This window comes from Erigeron canadensis, chromosome 4 (assembly GCF_010389155.1).
Source record: "Erigeron canadensis isolate Cc75 chromosome 4, C_canadensis_v1, whole genome shotgun sequence".
Classification (NCBI taxonomy): Eukaryota; Viridiplantae; Streptophyta; class Magnoliopsida; order Asterales; family Asteraceae; genus Erigeron; species Erigeron canadensis.
This window is the reverse complement of record NC_057764.1, coordinates 23350127-23361661: the sequence shown is the minus strand read 5'-3', so window position 1 is coordinate 23361661 and position 11535 is coordinate 23350127. Positions and strand designations below refer to the sequence as shown.

General features: G+C 31.3%; 2 protein-coding genes across 4 annotated transcripts; one reads left to right on the top strand and one right to left on the bottom strand.

The window, feature by feature from the left end:
• The first annotated feature begins 419 nt into the window (after positions 1 to 419).
• On the top strand, positions 420 to 6704 carry LOC122595803 (triadin-like). Of its 3 annotated transcripts, none has more exons than XM_043768250.1 (16): positions 420 to 492; positions 638 to 711; positions 1383 to 1615; positions 1791 to 1930; positions 2015 to 2339; positions 2457 to 2678; positions 2810 to 3031; positions 3156 to 3380; positions 3506 to 3730; positions 3835 to 3972; positions 4090 to 4260; positions 4802 to 5051; positions 5128 to 5212; positions 5693 to 5734; positions 6229 to 6277; positions 6362 to 6704. In XM_043768250.1, the coding sequence occupies exons 1-16, from the start codon at positions 480 to 482 to the stop codon at positions 6441 to 6443; spliced, it is 2496 nt and encodes an 831-aa protein (XP_043624185.1). In that variant the 5' UTR covers positions 420 to 479; the 3' UTR covers positions 6444 to 6704. The 3 variants fall into 3 exon arrangements, with proteins under 3 accessions (XP_043624185.1, XP_043624184.1, XP_043624186.1); XM_043768249.1 differs by having other exon boundaries at positions 2454 to 2678; XM_043768251.1 differs by lacking the exon at positions 2457 to 2678.
• A 2751-nt stretch (positions 6705 to 9455) lies between these two features.
• On the bottom strand, positions 9456 to 9833 carry LOC122597188. The gene has a single exon (XM_043769818.1). The coding sequence runs from the start codon at positions 9831 to 9833 to the stop codon at positions 9456 to 9458; it is 378 nt and encodes a 125-aa protein (XP_043625753.1).
• Between the last annotated feature and the right edge of the window lie 1702 nt (positions 9834 to 11535).

Genomic DNA, 11535 nt, shown 5'->3' with positions numbered 1-11535 from the left:
CATTGAAAACTCAATCCGTCCATATAATTTATATGAAATTTTTATATAATACAAACAAATATTTTTACGGTTAAAGTTTAAAGTAAAAGACTTGACAAGTCAAAATTGAACATTTAATATGGGACGGAGGGAGTAATTTACATTATAGATCCTCCTATACACTTAAAAATAACTAAAATACCACCTTTAACATCAATTATATTTACATTCATCACCATCACCCGTACTCACCGCCACCCCCACCATAGTCATCACCACCACCTCCGTTATTACTATTCCAGCGGTGCCGCATGATAACAAAGTACCTATAATTATAACCATCCACGTCAGCCAGGAATCCCAAAAAAGTTAAAATTTGAAATTAATTCCATTTTCGCTCTTTAAAATGGCACGTATATAAAACCCTAAAAACTCCACACAAAAAAAGGGTTTTACAATTTACACAACCCCCCTAGCAATCAATCCAATTCCCAATCGTCATGGTGTTCTGGGGTCAGTTTCTATATCTATCTTTATTCTTTTATATTAACTTATTGATTTTATTTCTTCTAATGAATTGTTTTGAGGCTTTGATTATAATAAATGAATATGTTTAACTATCACTATTATATATATATATATATATATATATATATAGGAATTGAAGTGAAACCCGGAAATCCTTACACCCATAAGTTTATACTAGGTGGAGGACGCCTGCGTATTTCTCAGGTATATATATACATATACATATATTTTATGTATCGGTTTTGCGGACTTTGATATTTTGGTGACATCTGTTTACAAGCTATATTGAGCGTCAGGGGCAAAAAAGTTGAAATTAGAGAATATCTGGTTGACCCGAATGCGAATCAGATTTTGTTGTCTGATTAGGTCACTAAAAGATGGTTTTCGGTCTATAAAAAAGTTTTCAACTCTGAAATTATATATAGTTATATGTAAAGCTAATGTTTTTGTGTCTAAATTTAAAAGTAAGTTGTCGAGATTATCGTTTTTCAAACCTTCAGTATCTGAAAAGAATATCTTTTAGTCACCTAAATGGACAAAAAAATCGGTGGATGACTGGACCGGACAAATGAAAACGTATGTTGGTTTTTTTTATATTTTTTTGAAAGACAAATTTTAAAGGTATTTTAGTATTGTAAAATATATTATGAAAACTGTAATATGACAGTAAGAATCCATTATATCGAATAATTCATCTAGGAGGTTATGTACTTGTATCAATTAAATAACACTTTAGGGCTACTCGTGATCCGTTTCCTTGTTAGCGAGATGTTTGGAATTTGGGTTTTACTCGTATGAACTTGTAGATGTAAAACTTATCCTTAATTGACCCATTTATAAATGTACTTTAGGCTACTTATTTAGTTACGTTATAGGCGACTTTGGCTATTGGAACTGCAACATTAAGGAGTTCGGTGCAATGCAATGTTGGAGACAAGCGTCCTGTTCTTTTATGTGCTCTACTGCCTAATAAGAACGAGTCGTTGCAGTTAGATTTGGAATTTGATGAGGCTGATGATATTGTATTTTCTGTGATTGGTCCACGTGCCGTTTACCTAACTGGGTATTATGTTGGTCACAATCGTCTATCAAACATGCAAGATGAATCGTATCCTTTTTCATTGAACATATTGGTCTGTTTCATCCTTATTATTTGTAATGTCTTCTTGTTATGAAAACAAATTAAACAGTCGTAGAAAAGAAAATTCGAAATTGCTGGTTTGTCATGGCGTCCTTTAATAGGATTCGATAATGTTTCTTTTTCCTTAACTATAATGGCAAAGAGAATCATACGGAGAGGATATTGCAAATTCAGAAACACAAGAATCGAATCATTGTAGTGATGAGGACGAATACGAGGATAGCTTTATCAACGATGATGAGCCTGAACCTCTTACACCTTCTCCCGTTTCAAGTGTCAGAGGTATATTAACAGTCTCATGTTTTGTGAAAAATAATTATAAAGTTCCTTGTACTTGAGATGGTATTGATTATTAATGTCGGGCAGATGATGACGAGGAAAATATACCGAAGAAGAAACACAATTTGAATGGTGGTCATAAAAGACTCAAAAAGAGGTATCAGTCAATCGAGTCTGATGATGAACTGATTGTCCAGGAAATCGATGAAGATGATGATCTTCCAATTTCATCTATTTGCAAGAATGATAAATCACGGCCACCGGGTAAAAGAACTAACAAAAAAACAACGGCAGATGTAGAAAAAGTGAAGAAAGATAAGGATGATCAGCGCAAGCTGAAAACTGTCAGTTCCCCTGTTCCTGGTTCAAAAGATACAGCTGATGTAGATTTGATGGATGTCAAAGAAGAAGGGTGAGTAGATAATTGATTTTTTGCTAGTTAGATGCAGTGTATTTTCTATTTATATGATTACATTTAGTAATAGTTGCTTTTAGCTTTTTTGTTAATAATGTTGTTTTGTGACAGAAGAGTGGGTCATTCGAATACTGCTGAAGCAATTCTAGAAAAGAAATTAAAAACAAGAAACATAAGTCAAGATTCTGCCAAAGAGGAAAAGGCTTCTGATGTGTTGGCTGCCAAAGATGATCAGAAGCCTAAAGATGATGAGCACAAGTTAAAAACTGTCAGTTCTGTTGTTCTTGGTTCAAACGATACGGTTGATGTAGATTTGATGGATGTCAAAGAAGAAGGGTAAGTAGATAACTGATTTTTTCTGCTAGTTAAATGTTGTGTATTTACGTATTATCTTTCGATGATTACATGTAGGATTAGTTGTATAGTTGTATGTGGCCTTACTTGTTAATAATGCTGTTTTGCGACAGGAAAGTGAGTCATTCGAATATGGATGAAGTAATTCCAGAAAAGAAATCAAAAACAAGAAAGAAAAGACAAGATTCCTCTAAAGAGGAAAAGGCTACTGATGTGTTGGCTGCTAAAGATGATCAGAAGCTAAAAGATAATGAGCACAAGTTGAAAGCTGTCGGTTCCCCTGTTCTTGGTTCGAAAGATATGGTTGATGTAGATTTAATGGATGTCAAAGAAGGGTGAGTAGATTACTGATTTTTTCTGTTAGTTAGATGTTGTGTATTTACGTATTCTATTTTGATGATTATATATAGGAATAATTGTATGTTGCTTTTACTTGTTAATAATGCTGTTTTGCGACAGGAAAGTGGGTCATTCGAATACGGCTGAAGTAATTCCAGAAAAGAAATCAAAAACAAGAAAGAAAAAACAAGATTCCTCTAAAGAGGAAAAGACTACCGATGTGTTGGCTGCTAAAGATGATCAGAAGCCTAAAGATGATGAGCACAAGTTGAAAACTGTCGGTTCCCCTGTTCTTGGTTCGAAAGATACGGTTGATGCAGATATGATGGATGTCAAAGAAGAAGGGTGAGTAGATAACTTATTTTTTTTGCTAGTTAGATGTCGTGTATTTACGTATTCTATTTCGATTATTACATATGGGAATAATTGTATGTAGCTTTTACTTGTTAATAATGCTGATTTGTTGACAGGAAAGTGGGCCATTCGAATACGGCTGAAGTAATTCCAGAAAAGAAATCAAAAACAAGAAAGAAAAAACAAGATTCCTTCAAGGAGGAAAAGGCTACTGATGTGTTGGCTGCTAAAGATGATCAGAAGCTTAAAGATTATGAGCACTTGTTGAAAACTGTTGGTTCCCCTTATCTTGATTCAAAAGATACGGTTGATGTAGATTTGATGGATGTCAAAGAAGAAGGGTGAGTAGATAACTGAATCTTTTGCTAGTTAGATGCTCTGTATCACTCTATGTATGTATTCTATTTATATGATTACATTTAGGAATAATGCTGTTTTGCGACAGGAAAATGGGTCATTCAAATACGGCTGAAGTAATTCCAGAAAAGAAATCAAAAACAAAAAAGAAAAGACAGGGTTCTTCTATAGAGGAAAAGGCTACTGATGTGTTGGCTCCTAAAGATGATCAGAAGCCTAATGATACGTAAGTATTAGTGTAATTATAAGTGTATTTTAAATCCATGTAAACAATCTGTCTTCAAAACGTATGGCGGTGATTGGATATTTCTCTGATAATTGTTTCTGCAATATTTCATTGAAGCAAGATTGTTGATCCCTCACTTGAGGTGTTGGATTCTGCTGGAGGTGTACCTGACAAGAATTTGAAACCGAAGAAGAAAAGAAAAGGGCGTAGTGAAGTAAGTACAGATGCTACAAACAACAATCTGCTTGCAGGAAACAAACAGGAAGATGATCAGCAGGCAACCGAAAAGTATGATCAAATCTCACCTTATGAATCTTTATGTACTATTTTTTGGATGCTCGTAAAATATGAGGGATAACTAATAATATATTTCCTGTTGTATCTTTTTGAAATGATAGTGGTAGTGAATCTAATTTGTGTAGTGATCAACTAATTGTGACATCATCTAGTTACATAAATGTTTTTAGGTCGTTCCACCTAAGATCAATTTACGTGTGCACTAGTATCTGCCGTTGAAATAGGGGAATCATAATCCATAACAGGCGAATCAATTTTTAGATAAACTTTTCGAAATAGGGATCATGTCTTAACATTGTACAAGTCTATTGGAAGTTATGCTTCGGAATCTGTAAGTGTAGCTGCCACCCATTTAAATGTAAAATACCAGTAAGATCAATAGATGATAAAAACTCTGAATTAGAATTTGGATTATTGATACCTCTTTCCAAGACAGTAGTTTAGACTTTTGTTGATGCTCAGTAACTTGTTGATGTTCAGGATTTTTCCTTTTAGAATGTCATGTGACTTTTATCTGTTCTCCCATACACAGGAGTTCTTGTGTCAATCCCAAGCAGATAGTTGATGAAAATGGGTCAGAGGAGAAAAAGGATAAAAAGAAAAGGAGAAAAACGAGTAAAACAAACGAGGTTGAACAAAATATGGATGTTGAAAAAGAAACTAGACCATCTACAGTGGCACCTGAATCATGTAAAGAAAAGATACTATCTAATGGACTTGTTATTGAAGACCTTGTGACAAGTGGCAAATCTGAAGGAAAAGTGGCTGCTGCGGGAAGAAAGGCAAGTTTTAGCGAATCATGAGTTATATCTATATTTAAAAGCACTCCCATTGTGGTGTAACCTTTGTTTTCTCCAGGTCAAGGTAAACTATGTTGTCAAGTTAAAAGAGAATGGGATAGTCATTGATTCAAATGGAAAGTCTCCCTATAAATTTCGACTAGGTAATATAACTGACCTGGTGTGTTCATTTCAAACTTCTATTTATTTTCTGAAAATTGGTTGGACTGGGTTAAATTTTATCTTCAATGAATCAATTGGGCCATGCTTAAAAACTTACTTGAAAGTGAGATGGGTCAAACGGGTTAAAATTTGGCTGAAGTGTTATTCTAATGTTTATAACATATAAAACCCACTTGTCAAGCAAGTAAGATCTTTTTTAATAGTATTTTTGTAACCGTGTGTATTCTGTAATGCTTTGTAAAGTTTTATTAAATGTATAAAAGTATTGGTCATTTAAACCCAACTTCTCCAGACATGTTTTGAACTGATTCTGAAAGATACCTTCTTCGACCTATATCTCAAAACTTTCAACCTGTCTGTTTTGTTACTACTGCTTTACATGTTTAAAGTTTTTATTCCGTTCCATGATGTATATGATTGCTTGTGGTTTTTCATGAATATGTATTACATTCATTACTCAGGTGACAAAGAAGTTCTGGAGGGGCTGAACGTTGGTCTAGATGGTAATAGTCCCACTCCTCTGAGTTCAAGTTTCATGCTTTTTTGTATTATGATATATGCAATGCTTCTTTTAACAATAGTTTATCATATATCCCTGAAAGTTAAAGAATCTTGTGGATATAAGCTGTTTTTTTTTTTTAAATGCAAATGCGTATAGTTAAAAATGGGTGAAGTACTACAAAAGAAGAAAACGTTAACGAAAAAGGAAATAGGTCAAATGGGTTGAACTAGACGTAAGTGATTAAAGTTTCTTATTGTATTTTTAATGCATGAGCTTTTAAGTCTGTATTTTTTTTAAATTGATTTAATTTATGATAATATAGCTTCTTTAGTTATATTTGACGTGTTATTAATTTTCTATAAATGACAAAAGTGTTTTGACTCAACCTGGCTAACTAAGACCTGTTTGACCTCAAACTGTATGACCTGTAAATCAACCTGCCAATACCTCTAGTGGATATCATTATTTGATATGTGATGTATTCACATTTTTCAGGTATGCGAGTTGGTGATAAAAGAAGACTTACCATTCCACCATCAATGAGGTATGCAGATGATGCAAAAATGTTTTGTCATTTCACAAACTCACTTTCTTGCATTTAATTGTTGGTGTCTTGGTGATGATGCAGTTCGGGGTATAAAGGAACTGGTGAGAACATACCCCCAAGTTCATGGCTGGTATATGATGTGGAAATGACCAGCATCCATTAGCATGTTCAACTTTATGCACCTATTGTTATTGAATATTTCTTTTTCTGCAAAAAATTAAGAACACTGAACTGGGCTCAGAAATTTTTGGTAGTTATATTTTTGGGTCGATCTTTACTGTTTCTTTTGTAAGAATGTGTTGAGAAACATTCTGCTTAGTAAGAGGAACCACGCATGGAGTCTTTATTATGTGGAAAATTTTGTACGGTGTAATTATGGGCTAAACAGCGGATTAATAATATATGATTTTGGGTACGTTTTGCATGTTAATCTATTTTTCTGTATGTCAATCGTCAATGTGGATTAATAATTCGACATGGTATACATGTGGCCTTTACATCGGAGTATTGATTAATGCGACTCGCTCAACAGAATTGACCACTTTGTGATTGATAATAATGGTTTATGTGACTTGTTTCATTTTATGATATAGGATTTTAAATGTTAGTTATACTGAAGATAATGGTTGTTTGTTATTGGTTGAAATTAATTATTGTAATTAAAAGCAATATGTGTTTTCAAGATGATTAGTTGATTTGAGTTCCACAGATTGAAGGTTCCCGTTGGGGTATTTAGTTGTAGTTTCTAGGTAAGAATTGTGTGTTTTTTTTTGGTTTGAACATTCAATGAAAAATAGATATCTTTTTCTTTTCTCAAATACTCATTGTATGCTATTTATAGCAAAATTTGAGTTATTGCTTTAAGATTCACGGGTTAAGCAACCCCTAGTAACTTTTTTTGTCAAGATGTTTTAAAGGCAATATCTTGAAATCTTTATTTGTCTTTTGACAAGCCGTCTTTATTATCTCCATAGACTTTTGTTTTAAGGAAATAGATAAAGTTATTGTTATCTAAAATTTAACTTGAGTTAAATAAATAGAAAACTTTGAAATAATATTTTTTACCGCAAGTAATTTTTTATTACTGTGAGAGCTTTTCAAAGTATATTTGCATATTTCTTTCTTTTCCTGTATTTTCTTCTTTCAAACCTGCACTCAAAATTCATTAGAAGCATCTGTTTATAATAAGAAAATTTATATTCATTCTTCTTCTGACGAGGAGTATTCAATTTTTAATGAATATACCTTTGTTATTCCATCGAAAATATCTTCTGAAGGAAAGTATCCTTCATCTTCAGCTTCTAAAATAAGCTTTATTTTATTAGGAAATTTTTGCCTATTTGGACATTCATTTGCATAATGTCCTTCGGAGAATATCCAACACCGACAGTTCTTTTTACCTTAAGGACATACCTTAGGTTTTTCTTTTGAAAAATATTTACCTGTGGTCAATGTTCTCCTCTTAGGCTTCCAAAACCTTTCACTATTGGTAGGTTTGTTATATTTTTTTTTATATTTATTTTTGAAATATTTTTTATCTTTAACTGGGTTACAACCGTATGATAATGGTGGTATATCAGTTAAATTTGCACAACAATTTTTATTAAATCTTTTTAATTGTTTTTGTGTATTTGCAAGATCACAAATAATTGCGATTTCTTCTTTAACAATTTTTGTAGCAAATCCAAGGGAATGCTTTGTTAAATCATTTTTTTCTTTATTCCATCTTTCTTTAGCTTTTTCTCCAATGATAGGAATTTTCATTAAATATACTTCTATCCAATTGTGATATTCACCTGTGGGTAATATGTAAAGATTTTGTTCAAATACGCAAATAAAGTCTTCTAAAAGACATATATCACAAATTTGAGCTCTTGTTAAGGTTTGTCTTGCCTTTTCTTGTATTATGTTATTTTCTTTATCTTTATTGGTAAAGTAATCTAGTCCTAAAAACATCATGTACATGAAACCAATAATATTATAATATAAGTCTCCTCCATGTATATCCATGTTCCAACTAGTTCCTTTAATCATATTTTGAACTATTCCGGAAGATTTATGTTCTACTAAAAGTAAAACGGATCTTGCTCTAGAAAATTCATTAGGATTTGACTGAATAATTAAACTTATTTCAGTATTTCATTTATCAATTATTTCTTTTCTTCTTTCGAAGTCAAAGATGCAATCAATTTTTATGGTGTCAATGGGTTGTGAATTTCCATTGTTATTTGAATTAGGTATGCCTTTATGATATGGCATAGAGAATTCTGATTTATTATAAGACGGTCTTCTGCTACTGCTACTAGCTTGAGTTTGACTCCTATTTATTTTGTGTTCTAGTGGTTCTTCTTCCATTTCATCTAAAGAATCATCTTCTTCAGTTTCCGGTTCTTCGGTTTTTGGTTCTTGAATAGTAAAAATCTTCTCTTGATAAGGAAAATATTTATTTTTCAATTCTTTATTTTCTGCAAACTTTTGCTCACATTCTTTATTACTTAAGGATAAAAGTTGCACTAGTTTATTAATTTGATCTAGATCATCTTTTTCCAAATTATCAAAAAAGATTTGTTCTAACTTTTTAGTAATAGAACTCATTTTTATTGGTTATCTTTAATGATATCCTTATTATTTGAAGTTGACCCAAAAGGCCATATTAATGCATTAGAACTCGTAGAGTTTCCTAATGAAGAACTTCCAACATTAAAGTTAGGAAATGTATATTTTTGACATCTTTTTTTCAAAAGATTATTTTGACTAGATTCTTCCATATATCTAGTTTTGTGTTTCTTCTAGTTTTTGAGTTTCAACTAGAATTTGTGTTTTTTCTATTTTATCAATTCTTTCTGATAAGTCTTTGATAATTTTAGCAGCAATTGCTTCTAAATTTTCATTTGTAGATAAATTATCTACTTTTTTAATTAATTCTTTGATTAATTCTTCTATTTTGGCTAGAGAACTCATATTGTAGAAATAATAGACCTTGTTTTTAAATCAATAATTGGTTGTAAGAACATTTTTAAATTCCTACTACCTCTTTGAGGATTTCTCCATATTTATCTATTCTTTCAGACATTGATCTCATTAAATCAATAGAGATTTCAGATGAACGTGGTTCACTTAATCTTAATGAATTAGAAAGACTATATCTAGGCCTTTGGTGTAAAACTTGTTTATCTCACGCAATATTAATTGCCCAATTTTCTTGTAACTGTGATGGTTCAGTAAATTTACTGCCTTCAACAGTTCCTATTTCTGAGAATATATCTTCCATTGTGATATTCTCTTTTTCTTTATACTCGATAGAATGTGTACTATTTGTAATAGCATATGCGATTAAATAATTAACCGTATATACTTTATTACCTGGTTCCATAAGGTCAGTTCTTTCACATTGGTGTATAAAGCTTAAAGATTTATCAAAATCTCTAGACTCTCTATGTAAAGCAAATTTAGGATAGACGGTGAACATAAATTTACCATATGCTAAATTTCCTTGTACAACTCCTAATAGAGCATCTTGTCTGTTAACAATTCTATTGTCAACAAGTGCCATTTTTATTGGAAAGTTAATTTCATCTCTAAATTGTGCTTTTAGGAGAATTTTTACTGCTCCTATATGAACCATGTTAAGAGATTTTCTTAATACTGGTCTAATTCTTAAAAGTCTTTTTGCTATTTCTCTTTTAGTTAGAAGTGGCAAATAAACTTCTCCAGATATATCTTTTATATCTACTGAAAGTTCTTCAGTATTAAAACAGTAAAAAAATTTATTTTTTCGAGTAAAGCTTTTGAAACTAAACTCTGTAAATATCCAGACTGATTAAAATCCTGTCTTGTATCAAGCTTGAATTTAAGCTTATTAATTTGTGTAAGTTGATCAGAATTTATCATGTAATCTGATACAAAACCTTTTTCATTTTCATTGAAATTTAAAATTTCAGTCATTTTTTCTTTAGATTTTTCAGAATCATTTATTAAAACGGGATTATTTTCCATATCTCCCCCTTAAAAAGCAAATGGCTCTGATACCATTGGTCGTGCGGAATGGGTCTTTAAAATTTATGATAAGACAAAAGTCTTATTTCTTGTTCTAGTTCAGCTAGATAGACTTTTAATTCTCTTATTTGAGTTACATCTCTTCGCCAGTTGGCTCAATGTCGGATAACCGAATCTAATAACAACTGGATCAGTTGTTTATTAAGAATAATCTGATGATTAATTTTTTTAATTTCTTGTTTCAAGAAATTATAGTATGGGCTCATTATAATTGATTAAATTATAAAAAGATCTTTAAAAGACTTTTAGAGACAAGCATCTCATTTCTTTTTTAATAAAACTATATGAAGTTTTAAATTAATTATTTGACATATATCTACATGTCTACCAATTGGTTGTCTATGAATAGAATCATATAACCTTTTAATTATATTTTTTTTCTTTCGGATAATCTCTTGATTAACACAATGTATTTCCTTTTTAAGGAATTTTAAGTATAAGACCATGGTTAATTTAAAGTCTTACAATTTTCTAGTAGGCTATGATGCCTTTTATTTTGACATATACAATCAATCATGATTGATTTAGTCATGATGTATGTGGGAAACCACATATTGAATTTTATGGTCATGCCATGTTTCTTAATTTGACGTATAGTCTTAATTTGATCATTATTCTTGTGAGAAACCACAATTAATTCTTGGCCATGTCAATTTATTAAGTGAATTATCAATATGGACATAGTTGTCTGCATATGTATATTCGTATTTTGAGTTTTATCAATTTTTAAGTTTTAAGGAGAATAAGCAAATTATCATATAAAGTTATTTTAACAGTTACGAATAACATACATTTTCTTTATATCTTCTGATTTTTTTGAATTCTGCTTCTGCTAGTGACCAAACCCAACCAGTATTTCCCTAACGACCTCCTGCCTAAACGGTACTTCTTCATGGCTTCAGGGTTTCCAGGTTTAACAATAACAAATATTTAGAGAAAAAGATAGATAACTAGAAAAGATAGTTTTATTTCATAATTGTCTCTTATCCGAAGATAAGAAACTTCTTGATAACTTACATTATTTCTCCTTAATGGAGAAACTACTCACTTACACTCATAATATTATACAATGAGAGAAATGTGTGAAGGGTGTGTGTGTAGGATGCAAGGTTTCAAGATTCGATAATTAAACTAAATGATCCATCTTCCTTATATAATGGAAGTGGATTATTTCAAGACAATATTCACAAATCGTCATT

Coding starts and splice junctions, on each gene's coding strand:
- LOC122595803 (XM_043768249.1), top strand. Junction 4,261..4,801: donor GATCAGCAGGCAACCGAAAA/GTATGATCAAAT, acceptor TCCCATACACAG/GAGTTCTTGTGTCAATCCCA. Junction 5,213..5,692: donor TCCCTATAAATTTCGACTAG/GTAATATAACTG, acceptor TTCATTACTCAG/GTGACAAAGAAGTTCTGGAG.
- LOC122597188 (XM_043769818.1), bottom strand. CDS start 9,833: ATGGCACTTGTTGACAATAGAATTGTTAACAGACAAGATGCTCTATTA.